General features: G+C 40.0%; 1 protein-coding gene across 4 annotated transcripts in view; it reads left to right on the top strand.

The window, feature by feature from the left end:
- Positions 1–15,596, top strand: part of LOC106142306 (F-actin-monooxygenase Mical) — a 59,114-nt gene that overhangs the window by 31,784 nt on the left and 11,734 nt on the right. For 2 of the 4 annotated variants that reach the window (XM_060953700.1, XM_060953701.1), the window contains exons 11-21: positions 90–151; positions 3,187–3,312; positions 3,794–3,931; positions 4,267–4,398; positions 4,749–4,823; positions 6,133–6,287; positions 7,036–7,278; positions 8,058–8,212; positions 8,663–8,775; positions 11,848–14,133; positions 15,056–15,085. In XM_060953700.1, the coding sequence (XP_060809683.1) occupies positions 90–151; positions 3,187–3,312; positions 3,794–3,931; positions 4,267–4,398; positions 4,749–4,823; positions 6,133–6,287; positions 7,036–7,278; positions 8,058–8,212; positions 8,663–8,775; positions 11,848–14,133; positions 15,056–15,085 (3,515 nt within the window). Of the gene's footprint in view, positions 1–89; positions 446–532; positions 1,433–3,186; positions 3,313–3,793; positions 3,932–4,266; positions 4,399–4,748; positions 4,824–6,132; positions 6,288–7,035; positions 7,279–8,057; positions 8,213–8,662; positions 8,776–11,847; positions 14,134–15,055; positions 15,086–15,596 lie in introns of all 4 variants that reach the window. The other 2 variants (XM_060953702.1, XM_060953699.1) reach the window with 2 other exon arrangements.

Below are 15,596 nucleotides of genomic sequence, written 5' to 3'. Positions count from 1 at the left end.
CTCATACATTCACTAAATCAATAATCATCGTGTCAAAAAAAAAAAATTCGATCCTAGCATCTCTCGTTCACGATCACGACTGTTTTCAGACGCGGCGGACGCCGACAAATCGCACTCGAGCTACCGTAAGAAGCGGCGTTCCGTCCGACAAGTAAGTACCGATCCCGCCGACTACATCCGACGAAAAATCGGCCGACTCCAGCTGGACGACATCACCAAACTGGCGCGACTGATCGACGGACACGACGACCTGTCGTCCGACACGCACGCGGACAAACAGACAGACTTACAGGAGCAAATTTTGGCGCTTTTAGATCCTGACGAATCACCCGATCCTAAGGTATTGAGGGAATCGTTAGCGCAACTCTTACAAGGTACAACGAAAACTACGGTGGCTAATACGAAAATATCTAATTACTTTCATGGTAATGGTAACCAGGATAAAGTTAAAACACAACGTAAACTCAAAGGTTTAGATGCGTCTACGTTGAAAATACCAGACTTTTCAGACATATTTCAGGATGGTGAGAAGCCGGTGAAACCTCCGCGGAAATTGAAAGGGCTAGATCTTTCCACTATGAAGATACCTGATTTCTCAGACATTCTGCAGGACGACTCGGCCGATACCGATGTCACTTTGGTGACAGAGACTAAAGCGCAAAAGAAAGAGTTAAAATCGGCCAGTTCTAGTCCAAAAAAGAAGGAATTTATTAGGTCGTCTTCCACGGAAGGCCCCTTTCCGCAGAAAGGGCGACGCCTTTCCGATGTCATGGACTGCCAAAAAAGGAGACATTCGCAAAGTCCCGACGTACGCGCCCCGTTCGCGCGATCAAATTCGGTCGGGTCACCGGAGATAGCTCAAAACACGAAGCGAATCGCGCAAATATTTGAAAATCACAAGCGTAGACACACACCGAGTCCTGAATCACGAACGGTCAGGTCCGGTTCGGTCGGCACTCCGGAGATGGCTTTACGAATGCAACGCATGGCGGAAATCATTGAGGGTAAACGTCGCAACACGCCCAGCCCGGAGAGATCCAAGAGATCGGAGTCGATCGGAAATCCAGAGATGGCGCTGCGGAGGCAGAGGGTCGTAGATCTGATTAAGGGACAGAAACCGAAAGAATTGGTGCAACCCCAGAGAAGAAACTCTGGTGATACTAATATGGCGTTTCGCATGCAACGGGTCTCGGATATGATTCAGAAGAAAAATGCGGAAGTGAAGCGGGCTAAGGGGGGCGGCAGAAGGCGGGCCGCCAGAGAGATCATGCGGCAACGCTTCGAGAAGAGTTTGCAGATGTTGGCGACAGAAGCTAGAGTTGACTTACCATCGGCAGACTTGGAGAACGACTACGGCTTACAGCAGTACCGGGCGAGCGCCCCACACTTTGGCGAGCGCGTGCGCAACCTCGAGAAACAACTGCAACACTACGTGAGAAAAGTTTGACGTTGTGTGACGCATGAACTAACTCGACAAAAGACCCGCAACGTCTCGTGTGATGCACGGTATTAACTTTTAAAAAAAAGTGTGTGCATGAAATAAATTTGGCAATTCATAACGTGTTTCCTTACACTGTGTTCACTAACTTGAAGAAGAGACGGTATGTAGAGTGATATAATATAACGCGATCGCACTCGGAACGTGTGTAAATATTAAGGCTTCGTTTTGGTGACGAGCGTTATTCGGGATTGTCATGTCTTTTATTACATGACCACCCGTTTCGTAGCTGTCATCTCAACATAAAATAATGCAGTTTCTATTGGCAGGGACATGCTATGTAATTTATTCGTGTAATACCTTGGTCATATCTTTTATCAATCAAAAGCGCTATTGATTCAATATTTTTATGTAATAAAGAAATTAACTTTTTTACTAGTATTGCCAGGAATTTATCATGGCATGTTCGTGCAAGATTTGGTCAATTACAAAGCAGCAAAAAGCTTATATTTTCCATTTTCGGTTCCGTCTCGTCTTTCGCACAGGCTATGCGGATGGGCGCTTCGACACGCTAAGATATAATACTACAAAATTAGCTACCATTGTCTGTCTTACTCTATTTATTTTGGTATGAGAGAATTTGAATTAATTGCTCTCTGCGGAACAGGGGTAATGTACTTGCCTCTGAATTCATTAGTCCCGGCTTTGATTTCAGCCCCCTTTATTTACGAACGCTGACAATGCTTATGATATCTCTCTTTCTATCATTTCCAAAGAGACAGAAAGAGATGATAGATAAGACACATGTCATGTCAAGCTTCGTGAATAGACTGTAAATTTTGTCTTTGATTTGTTATAACAAATAGATTTTCTTAGGACTAGTCTCTATTTTGAGACGATAACAATCTTTGTTATTATTCCTAATTTGTTTATACCAATAAATTATTTTCTAGACAATATTATATCATGCCAAAATAAATAGATATATATTTTCCTTTTCTGTCAAATAATCTAGAAGAATGGTGGCTAGTTGTATAGCATCCGCTTTGTTCGAGCGGCGGCCTATTGCTTATAACGTCCGGTTGAATTTCAAGTTAACAATACAGGTTATTACTTGCATGGTATAAAATAATAGGTGTGATCTAATATTGAGTAAAACATCTTCATAGCATGAAAAAAATTGTATGCAATTGATAATTTTTTCCGTATACATTTAAATTTATTTATATTCAAACCTGGCTTCGGATAAAGAGTGTTTTTATATCAAAGATTATGTAGACAAATCTAAGATACACCTGTTAAGGTATATGCCATTATGTAACTGCCTGTATTTGTAAATCAGCAACATTTGTTATCTAGCGACAGCGGCGAGCGAGCGCCCATACGCGGCTACAATCACTGCTGCATTCCAGTCACCCCAAATAATTTGATTCGTAACATTTTTTTTGCGAAACGAAATCCAAATTTGACGTATGATTCGTTAAAACTTCCAAAAAGTAGAATATATGGAATAGTTTTTGCTGTTTGATGTTTTTTTTTTGGTACAAATATTGCCAGATGTCAAAATTTGTTTTAGAGAATTTCACGTTTTCACGGCACGTTCTTCGTTTTCCAACAATATTTACTAAAATGATATCATTCCATAAATGTCATCATTTGGTTTTTCTTTCAAACAAAATTTGTTACGAATCACCCTGACGGACGGAACCAATACGTCAACAGTGTACTAATGCGGTGTCCATTGACAGGAGGAGGGGCGTATCGTGGGCGGTGGGGGGAGAACGGCGGGGGGCGGGGCGCGCGTCGCGAAACTAGCGGCCGAACTGTCCGGCTCTTCAGCCACTAGTGCCGCGCCAAAGTCTTCGAAACCTAAGGTGCTTTTTATATTTTTGTATGTTTGTAACGAATGAACTTGAGAACGAATAGATTGATTTTCATGAAATTTAGGCACATAGAATAGAAGAAAGTGACATAGGCAATGTTTTTGTGGAATTACTCAAGGCTGTAAAGTTCCGCGTAAAAGGTAGTTATTTTACTAATGACATGTGAAGATTAAATGTAAAGTAATAATTTGTAATAACTCTGTTATAAATTTTTCAATTCTTTTTATCTATAAAATACGCTACTATTTCGGGGACCCATGACTTTTAATTAAATTCTACGCTTCAAGGTTGCACATTTTGTAAATCTACAATTTGAGAAATAGTTTACTAACACTAATAAAGTTATCGATAATATTTTCCTTTCGTTTTGTTGTTCGCGGCAAAAAAACATCCCCGCACTACGGTTAGGGAAATACCCTGAAAATAAAACGTTCAAAACTGAAACTATATGTGTTCATTTTTGATATATCAGGACCTGATGCGATCCGTCGGTAAGATTGAGCGTGACGACTGGAACGTGAAGGAGATTGAGAGGAAGATACTGGAGAATAGACTCGGCAGGCCTGAGCCCAGGGCCGCCGAGAAGGTGCCCAAGTGGGATAGGGAGCAGGTGGGTAATCTTGGATACCTTTGAATGCATAGTTTATGATTATTGTTAACATTGAGCGTTCAGAAATTTTATACAATTCGTTGTCGTTCGTAATGCTTAGTTTTTGAACGTTTCCTCATCTGTCACTAATAAATTTATTAATTAAAAAAAAAGCTAGGGATTTTTTTTTATTTGACATTTGTGAATTGGTGAAATTTGTTGAAGTTTGTTTTTAAAAATAAAAAACGAATTCGTCGTCGTTCTTTCCTAACTGTTTAATTTTTTTAATGAGGTTTATTGCATCAACAAAACTTCTTTTTTTTTTTAATTTATTTATGTTTATCTGTTGTGTGCAGTTTCTCGGCCGCCAAAGAAGACTGAAGGAAGGTGACGCCGGCGAAGAGAAATGGTGCGAGATTGACGAGACTCTCAGCAAGTTGGATCAGAAACTGCGCGACTCTGGCCGCCCTGACCACGGCACTAACAAGGTCTGACTTCTGTACATGTTCTCTTTGATATTTTATATCATCTCTACATTCCTAACGGGGTAGACAGAGCCAACAGTGATCATTTCTCTCCTCTGTTCTCGTTCTGTCTTCTTTAGAGTACATACATACATAAAATCACGCCTCTTTCCCGGAGGGGTAGGCAAAGACTACCTCTTTACACTTACCACGAGATCTGCATACTTCCTTCGCTTCATCCACATTCTTTAGTTTCATTTATCTTTATCATTCTTTTCTTCATTTCTTTGGTGTATTTAATATATTTCCTAATTTTCCAATAAACTTCTCGCAACCAACAATAATTATTTGAATATTCATTTGTGTTTTCTCAGGTTGCCAATTTAGCCACGAAGTTTGTGAAGAAGGAGGAGCCTGATAATGTTGCCAAATCCGTGCCAAAGGAAGAGGTGAGAGACTCCTTTAATTACATACATACATACATATAATCACGTCTATATCCCTTGCGGGGTAGACAGAGCCAACAGTCTTGAAAAGACCGATAGGACACGATCAGCTTTTTGACTTTAAGATAGAATTGAGATTCAAATAGTGATACTCCTATAATTAATATTTTAAAAAGCCTTACTATCACGTTTATACCGCCTTGGATGTATGCGACGGCGCGAATAGCGTAACCTACCGCCAAAACACACCGTATGAAAACTCAATAAAATTACAACCGTATTACAATTACATTAAAGTTCAAATCCAAAAACAAGATGGCTCCTGCTATCTCTCATAATAGTAGTACAATAGCGGGCAGTTCTGTTCGCGAGTTCAAATAGCGCGCTCTGATTGGCTCAACAGATAGAAATATTTTCGCGCCATACAACAATTACACGTGCCTTTTTATTGCCGTGCGGTTCCCGGCACCAATACAGAAAAGAATAGGACCACTACATCTTGTTCCCATGGATGTCGTGAAAGGCGACTAAGCGATAGGCTTACAAACTTGGGATTCCTCTTTTAGGCGACGGGCTAGCAACCTGTCACTATTTGAATCTCAATTCTATCATTAAGCCAAATAGCTCAATGTGGACTATCGGTCTTTTCAAGAGTATTGGCTCTTGTCTACCCCGCAAGGGATATAGACGTGATCATATGTATGAATGTATGTACGCAACAATTACACTTCTGCGCAGTTACATCTGTGTAATAAAAAAAAAGTAGTTATTCTGTGCCTTAAGATTAGGACAACGCCTAATTAGCTAGGGCAAATTGATTCAGTGTTTTAAAACCTATGTATATATTTTTTAATTATCTCCAAAAATAGCATTGTATTTGAACAAGATGTTGTTTTCTTGTTCTGTGATATTTACATTTCTTACATTTCTATGAGCTACACCTACCCTTGCGAGATTTCTCCTCAATTAAAAGTCAATAACACATATTATAATAACGTATCTAATTACAATAATTTGTTACCGCTTATTATGCACTGACGCCTTGGAAGCGGCGGTAAACTTAGTTTTAAGTAATTTATTTGACGTCAACCAATGTTGTTAAACCATACGATTTGACAATTATAAAGCTATATGAAGTATCCTATCCTTTGTGGATGAAACGAAGGAAATATGCAGAGATCGTGGCAAGTGGAAAGAGGTTGTCTCTGCCTACCCCTCCGGCAAAGAGGCGTGATTTTATGTATGTATGTATGTATGTATGAAGTATCCTAAAATAATGAATAAAAAATTTTGAATTTTTTGAATTTTACAGCTCAAGAAATCATGGCGCGGCCCGTCATTTGCTGGGATGCAGTGTGCTGCTTGCGGTACTAGAGTGTTCGCGGCCGAAGGTGTGACTGCGGACGGGCTGCATTTACACCGAGCATGCTTCAGATGCGCCGTTTGTAAGACTGTCTTGAGGCCTGGGTGAGTGTTTTTCCTGGATAAATAAACAGAGACTACTTGACCACTTTGTATGGTTGATGATGATGTTTACGTCGATTTTATTTTAAAATTTGTATGACTTACATACATATATAACATACATAAAATCACGCCTCTTTCCCGGAGTGGTAGGCAGAGACTACATCTTTCCACTTGCCACGATCTCTGCATAGTTCCTTCGCTTCATTCACATTCATAACTCTCTTTATGCAAGCTCGGCGGTTTAGGGTACCTTTACAAGTTAGTGTGAGTGTTTTACAAGTTATTATTTCAAAATATTGTAATATGTGGATAATGTGAAAGAAGTATTTGGGGAAGAGAAAGAAGAAGGAATGGAAAAAAGCCTTGACGAACGTATCTTGACCAAATTAAGGACGTCCTAACAAAGGGTCAGGTCAAGAGTACCCGAAACCGCCGAGCTTGTATGAAGAGAGTCATGAATGTGGATGAAGCGACGGAAGTGTGCAGAGATCGTGGCAAGTGGAAAGATTTAGTCTCTGGCTTATTATAAACTTGGGATTCTTCTTTTAGGCGATGGGTAAGCAACCTGTCACTATTTGAATCTCAGTTCTATTATTAAACCGTACAGCTGAACGTGGCCTTCTTTTCAAGACCGTTGGCTGTGTCTACCCCGCAAGGGATATAGATGTGATTATATGTATGTATGATAATAGTTCGACTTCTTACCATCTTAATTTTAAATAATCTTTCTATACTTTTTTCGCAACAGTAACTATACAATGGAACGATACGGCAGCCGCTTAGTCTGCTTACGTCACTCCGGGGTCAATGTCCCCGACGCGATAACCCCGGGGTCATTGGCCCCGCCCCCACCCCGCAGCGAAGCCCCCACCCCCACACCTGAGAGGATCAGCTTGGAGTTGTCCGATAGCGGGGCGAGAGAAATCGATGAAGACGAATGGACTGATAGGAACTTCTTGGCTTCGGAGACGTCTTGCGCTGGTGGACTAAGGTAATTGATGGTTTAAACACTATCCTCTTCTTTATAGTCAATCCCCCTCCCCCCCGCCCTTACCTTCAGGGGGTATCTAGCGGCTTTGATTGTTACGTTATGATAGGGTTTTAAAGCGGACGAAGTCGCGGGCGGCCTCTAGTTGATTATAAATTAATACACTATAGCACACAATCCTTAAAAAAATTTAGTATTAAAAAATCTGGCAGAGATAAGATTTAAGAATTGTATGCTTTATTGTAACACATTAAGATCCATTTTTGAAATATAAACATCTTTAAAATGCCGGATCTAAATTCGGACATTTACGTTTTGTTTGATTTATCTCTCATCTCTGACTTTTTTGTTTATAGGATCGAGTATATTATAAGTATATTATACTATATGTATTCAATTTGTAAATTTAATATACATATGTATAGTGTTTGGTATAATATAATACATTTTATGTCATAATGTGCCGTGTAGTTCCCGGCACCAATACAAAAAAGAATAGGACCACTCCATCTCTTTCCCATGGATGTCGTAAAAGGCGACTAAGGGATAGGCCTACAAACTTGGGATTCTTTTTTAGGCGATGGGCTAGCAGCCTGTCACTCTTTGAATCTCAATTCTATCATTAAGCCAAATAGCTGAACGTGGCCATTCAGTCTTTTCAAGACTGTTGGATCTGTCTACCCCGCAAGGGATATAGACGTGACCATATGTATGTATGTATGTTTATGTAATAAATATTATATACGACTAAAATTTAAATATTCATTCGTAAATTTACGCAGCGACGAAGAAGAATCCAGTTCGGACGAGTACACGGACGCTGACGACAGCGGTGACGACGCGCAACAGTCGCCGCTGCCCGCGCTGACGTCGCAACCGCGACACGACGTATACTTCTCTGACGACTCATTTGGTTACGACGACTATTCCGACACGGGTGAGTTTTTTTTTTTTTAATGTAAATTGTGCTCGGTGAATACTTAGACGGTTGAAACTTGATCAAATCGTAGACTTGATTTTGATGGAAGATCGGGTTAAGAGTACTTTAAAACCAATGAGTTTGTGTACAGAGAGTTATGAATGCGGATGAAGCGAAATAACTATTACACTTTCAAGAAACATACATACACACATAAAATCACGCCTCTCTCCCGGAGTGGTACGCAGAGACTACCTCTTTCCACTTGCCAAGATCTGTGCACACTTCCTTCGCTTCATCCACATTCATAACTCTCTTCATGCAAACTCGGCGGTTTCGGGTACTCTTGACCTGACCCCTTACCAGGACGTCGGTAATTTGATCGAGATACTTCCAAAAAAACAGGCGTGATTTTTGTCGAACTCGATCCAGATATAGATTTACCAATAACATTTTTATTCGCAACAGGCGCAGAATCATCAGGCAACGAGTCGTGTTCGCGCATGCGCGAAGCCCGCGAGGCCCGGCGTCGTGAGGTTCCCCCCAGGCCCGACGCTAGGCCCCCCACTGACAGCAGCGAGGCTAGTAACTGCACCGTCGCCTAGCCTCGACGTCTAGGCTAGGCTAGATCTAGGCTAGGCTAGCCTGCGAGGGAGGTGCGCAATGACCGCACGCCGCCCCCGATATGCGCACAATCATTTTCATTCGTCCGTTTTCGTTACGTGATTCTGAGACTTACTGATGTATTAGATTAGTTCGATGTTATTTTGATGAACTAAAATCTGTTTTTTAAAGGTCTGCTTTACCATCGTCACAGATATGACTGAGTTATTTTGGAATTATTAAATAAGATTCCCTAAAAATATTTTACTTTACCAAAGAGGGTGGAATCTGAAAAAGTGATACATATATTATTTTGATACAATTTCCTTACCTAAAAAAAGACATACCAAAGAGAGAGTCTTTAGCAGCACTACTTAGACACAGATTATAGAAATATACTCAGAACACTCAGTATAATACTTTAACTATACAAATAACTCTTCCAATCTACTTAACTACTCTCACTCGTACGATTAGAGAGAGAGAGAGAGAGAGACGTAACACGTACGTTGATTAACATCCGAGCATGACGTCATAGCTTTATCATTGGGGCGGCGGCGGCGCGGTAAGAGTGTAGTGTGACCACACTAACTTCCGTCTGAGAGAATTTACTGTTTTATTTATTATATATACAAACATATAGTCACGTCTCTTTACCTTGCGAGTTAGACAGAGCAATGAGTCTTGAAAAGTTTAGCTGTATGGCATTATGATGGAATTGAGATTCAAATTGTGACAGGAATAGATTCCAATTTTATAAGCCTTTAGCTGTTAGTCACATTTTACGTCATCTATGGGAAAGATGGAGTGGTCCTATTCTGTTTCTATTGGTGCCGGAAACCACACAGCATTATTGTATATAATTATTATTTTATGACCATTTTAAAGGAAAAGAACAGTTGATACTTATTTATAATTTATTATTAAAAAAAATTAACAGTGAAATATTTCAGAAAATTCATATTGTAGGTCGTGTATAGTAGTACCTAATTTAATTCATTCTATACATTTATATCAACAAAATCCGATGTTTGTAGCATTTTGTATGTTAATAGATGTGTCAGTAGAGTACATTTTTCCTTTTTTATACAGAGAGAAGTTCTTTTTTTACACACGTAACATTACATTTTCCATAAAAATAAAACAGTAAATTCAATTTTAATTTGATGGCGTTTTTTGTTTTTTTTTTATATGTTTTATTGTAACATCATTAATATATCGTTCTATGTCAATGCTTTTAACATAACCTAGAAATTACATGTTGTGAAAACGACTTCCTATTTACTACACCAACTTAAAAGGCAAAAGAGATTTCTGAAAAAAAGTCGAAAATTTAATCCCGGACTCTTGTCATTTTGACAAATGAATTGTTTTATACATAGTATATCTGTACAGTTAAAAAAATTGAAATGTTCTTCTAATTATTTAAATCGTCCCCTTGTCGTTTCGTTCTTGGCAGAACGGTCATAACGGTTATTTTTATTTTACAAACCCACCTGGGCTATGTACCAATGACAATTTTCGAAGATATGTACATTAGTTTGAATACTAACCGATGTTCTTACGGTGAGGAAAAACATCGTGAGGAAATCTTCACATTCAGCCAACTGGATGTGTAGTAATGATCGATCCAATACGGGTAATATTCCCCTGCAAAGGTTGCGGAGGTCAGACGGGAGTCGCTTCGTGTAAACACCTGACACACCCAATCCAGGATCCACGGTCAAAGGCATACCCCGGGCTCCTTTCCAGAGTGGTGAGGATGCAACCGGGACTAAAACCAGGTGGAAGAAGACATTATACAAACCCAAAGACTTCTTAAAGCCGAGAGATAATGATGATCAGATCATGAGCCATTGTAAATTTTACCTTATGCCCAAGACTTATAGCACAAATTTTAATGCGTATCTCTTAGCGGTTGTTATATAAAAAATTGTTAGCCTTTACAGCGGCCTACTACTTTATATGTATATATGTATGATCTATGTATGTATATGTAAATAGCGGTGTTGTTTTATGTGTTTGTGGGTGTTATATAATTAGTATAGTATGCATATATTGTTATATTATATTTATATACAATGCCATCTAGCGGGTAGACGGTAAGTTAGTGTGACACTTGGTTTTGCGCACCTCTATAAAGCGCGTCTTTTTAGCGGAGACTGGGGTGAAGTTATATTCGGATATTTTCCCTTGTATTAAAAGCGATTATTGGATTTTTTTTACTGCAATTCTTTTTAAATGTCTATATTAAAAAAGTTATTTTCTTTTGTATTGAAAGATATTATTGAAATTATTTGACGATAAAAGAAGAAAAATTGACGATAATATGTTTTTGAATCGTCAAATTGAATGAGTACTGAGGTATTTTGTTCTGTGGTCAGTATATACAAAAAAAAATATTATATAGTATATCTTCACCCCGGCTACCCACTTTTCACAACACAATACTTAATGTTTTCTTGTTAATAAAGCAACAATTTCTGCGCAACAAGTCAACAGTTCTATGTGTTAGAAACATTGCTGGAAGAAATTATATTGATTGGAATATTAATCTTAAACATAGAAGTTTTGTTAGAGCTATGCATAAACTTGTATTTTAATTATTATAATCTTATAATTCATGTGATAGTTTCGTTAGGGTTTGCGTTGAAGTGGTTGCTTACTGATAATTATACAATTTATGCGCATGCGCAGATAGTCAGGGCTTATTATATGCGATTATTTTTATTGTGACCGTTGGGCAGTAATGAAATCGTCTATTCTACGACCTGCTATCAAGTTCTGTGTTCAATTAATTGCTTAAAAATGTATTTGTTGAAGTGAATAGATAATGTTTCTATGGTATGTAATTTAAATAAAAGTTAATTTATTTCGTCTTATCAGGAATACCAATATTTTTATTCACTTCATCAGACTGCCATGCAATGTTTTGTTAACAACTCCGTTTCTCGTTTTGGGTTTATAGTTCAATCTCCCAAAACTAGACACTTTCTTTGCTGATCCTTGAGTCGATCAGTGGGTCATTTGGGTGATGCGACTGTAAACAGGTGGAGTCGGAGGAGGAAAGCTCGTCGAGTTCCGTGTCTTCCGCCACCGAAGTGTCCACCGACAGCGAGTTCGCGGAGGAGCCCCCCGCGCCCTCGCCCCCCGCCATCCTCGTCACGGAACCACCCCCCCCAATAGAGTACCCCCTCAGCAGAACAAGATCCGCGGGAGGAATCGCCACGAAACGAGCCCTAGAACTCAAAAAACGATACCTCCTCGGCGAACCTTCCCCGCCAGCAGTGAGAAAGTCCGAATCGACGTCACAAATCGACACCAAACTGGAAGCTTTCCGCTCCAATATAACAGAGTTTCAGAAAATGTTACACCCCGCCCCCTCCCCCACTATACACGTGCAAAGACCGATCGTAACTTTCCAACTCGTCGAAGAAAAGAAAACGCAACCTATGCCCGATATCATCAAGAATTTATGCGACGCACCGGTCGATTTGCTCACAAAAGGAGATTTACCATTTTGCGAGAAAAACTGGAAAGATGAATCTGTAGAGGAGAAGAACGTAGAACCGGACTTAGATTCGGATTCTTTGTCGGAAGACGACTCGTCACACACTGAGACGGCGCCGAACCAATCCGTGCCGAGAGTGGAAGTACACGACGAAGGTGGTGAATTGATTCAGCTCGATAGTCTGACGTTGATCAATAGTTCGGAAGACAATGACGAGAAAGCGTCGGGAACTGTGACGACGACTCTGCCCACTGTGATCGCGGCGGAATCGGAATCGTCGGAGTCTGGACGCGATGCGACCACTTTAGCCATGACGGAGACTGAACTATCAGACTGGGCGGCTGAAAGTGGGGTATTAGAAGACTGCGGACTCGAAGACAGGGAGGAGAGACGACGCGCCGCTCCTAGGACACTGAGTGGGCCGAAAAGTGTTCACGATGCGAAAAACATATCCGCTATAACGTCCCACGTCTGCGGACGATCAAGTCCCGACCCTGTGGTCTTCTCGAACGCCTTCGAAAACTTCGAGTTCGCAGATGAAGGTGAACAGGATCCGTCTTTAGAAACCCCCGCAACCCCTCGAAACGAAGGCTACATGGAATTTGTAGACGACGATTATGACGCGTACTCTCCCAGCAACGATCGGTCCATGAACTTTATAGAAAGCAGCTTCTCAGAAACTGTCCTGAAACCCATCAGCCAAGAAGCTAGTAGCCATGAAATCGTCGATACTACCCCCACCATTGACCCGACCAGCCCAGGAAGTAACACAGATAATCAAGAATTTCCGATTAATGAATACGAAATACCCGAAGATCTGAAGTCACCTCAATTGCTAAAATCGATCGAAAATGTATCTAGTGAAACAGGATCCAGTGAAAAAGAATCAAGTGAAAAATTATCAAGTAAAAAAGATTCAAGCGAGAAAGACTCTAGTGAAAGAGCAACAAATGACAAAAGATCAAGTGAAAAAGATTCTAGTGAAGTAGGATTCAGTGAAAAAGGATCAAGTGAAAAATCGAGTAGCGAAAGCGCAAAAGCAGGTGACGATCGAAAGACGAGTGAAGAAAGTAAAGAATTACCCGCCGTTGAAAGTAAAATCGAATCGCTCAGTCTATCAGACTTATCACCACCTTTAGAGAAAGATAGTTCGGATATGGAACGGAAATCGGTTATGAAGAGTGAGACTTCGATGTCACTATTTGACGAGTCCCTCCTCAACCCTCGGGTAGCTCATTCGCCGAAAAATGTCATCCCATACATGACCAATTCGCCGATAACCTACACCGGGCCCGCGTCGATGCGTCTTTACTCGCCCGCCATCTGTCGCTCGGCCAGCGAGAACTTCACTAGATCCAATTCTAGAAGTACAGACTCGCCATCGCGGAGTATAGAACTGTCGATATCGATAAACTTGAGCTCCGGCTCGATATCGCCAGTCAGTCCCACGCCGCTGCGCGAGACTACAGACAAAGTTCAAGAGATTAAGAGGGAAAGAGAGGAACAGACTGAGGTCGTTCGAAAGCTCGTCTTAGAGCGGCTGGGAAGCGGTCCGCGGGCGGCGAGGAAGTCTTCACGACGAACACGCATCGCCCCGGCGAACATTCCCCCTCCCGTCCCTCCCCCGCCCGTTATGCCGAGCCCCCCTCCTCCCCCTCCCCCGCCAGTTATCCCCTCCCCTCCGCCAAGGCCTGCGCCCCCTTTGATGCCTCTACCTGTCACTCCTTCCTTCTCAGACCCTGAGCTGGCGAGAGAAAGAAGAAGCAAAGGCATCATGAAGAGCATATCAAGTTACCTCAATAGGCGGCTCGGACCACGACACAAGGTAAAAATTTAAATAATTATCTACTCGTATTTAACCTGCATTACGTGCTTCTTGACAGCTCTTGAATGCATCGTGAAAACGGTCTATGTCAACTTCAGAATATTTATTCGATGAAACGTTACAGATTAACAATATTTTGAGGAATCATATTCATTTGAAATATAAAAATCATATTGGTACGTGCATTCATTTGAAGTTTGTTACGATTATAGGAATTGTACGTATCTACAAAATGAGTTATGCGTCGTAATATCTTTTCTCATCCATTGGCACACCATGACATTTGCATAAAGAAAAACATTAAAAGGCACTTCAGGCCTTGCTTTTAGAGCACCCATTTTCAAAATTACGTCATAGATACACACTTTTTTGAAGATGTAATTAATTTAGAAATTCATGAGATGTGTCCGTAATCATAAATGTAAATAATTTTGGGTAGATTAATTACTAAAACAGGGAGAGGTTTAGATTAAGAGTGAGTTGTGTAGGGTGTCCAAAATTCGAATCTGAACAGAATCGGGGTTGCCGTTAATTTGACAATCATATATATATATATATATATATATATATATATATTTAAATATTATATATAAAAATAATATAACATCTGACCAATCCATATGAGAGTATTCTATAGTTGAAATATAGCTAATGACAAAATTTATAATAACGTAATATTTTGAAATGTAATTGACAAACTTGGTCGGCCGCAAAATAATCCTGTTTGAATTAGGGCTGCATTATTTTTATGAATCCTTTTTTTTTGTACCTAAAAAAATAAATATAATAAATACGCAAACTTTCTACAAATACCTGTCAACAAATGTAGATTTATTTACATATTCGCAATAATGGCAACCCTGGGCTGTATTATCAAAATTTAGTTGGACACCGGTAGACTAACCCCAGTTGAACGTTTCAGTGGCGTTCGGAGCCGATCCTGGCGGCGCACGTAAGCAAACATACATGTCGCATGGCTCTGTCTATCATGCTTGGTGATATCTCTTACCGCTTTCAGTTTTTCGTATCATGATCTTGCCGAACGTTTGGTCAAAAGTATTGTTCAAACATTTGACAAAACGAATTTTCGTACGAAACGTTTCATCATAAAATTAATAATTAATGACTGTATAAAATTGGCGTGAATTGGTGAAAGTGACAAAAATGATATGATCTCCATATCATTTCATATTTATTTGACAGCTTTAAAAGTGAACACACACCGTACCTATAGTTTCAAGTAAAGTATAATATGTTTCAATTCCGATTTCCATGGTTCGCGCCAAACGTCAGAAGTTTGTTCAAATATTTGATCAAACATAATGCCGTTTTTCATTTCAGAATCTGGTCAGGTCATGCTGAAAAATAGTCTTACTCTGAATGTCCTAGTTCTATTTTTGCATTTGCATTTATGTTTATATTATTTTGATGTTTAATGAATCGATCCAAGGTCACATTAAATC

This window comes from Amyelois transitella, chromosome Z, assembly GCF_032362555.1.
Source record: "Amyelois transitella isolate CPQ chromosome Z, ilAmyTran1.1, whole genome shotgun sequence".
NCBI lineage: Eukaryota > Metazoa > Arthropoda > Insecta > Lepidoptera > Pyralidae > Amyelois > Amyelois transitella.
This window is presented reverse-complemented; position numbering and strand designations above follow the sequence as displayed.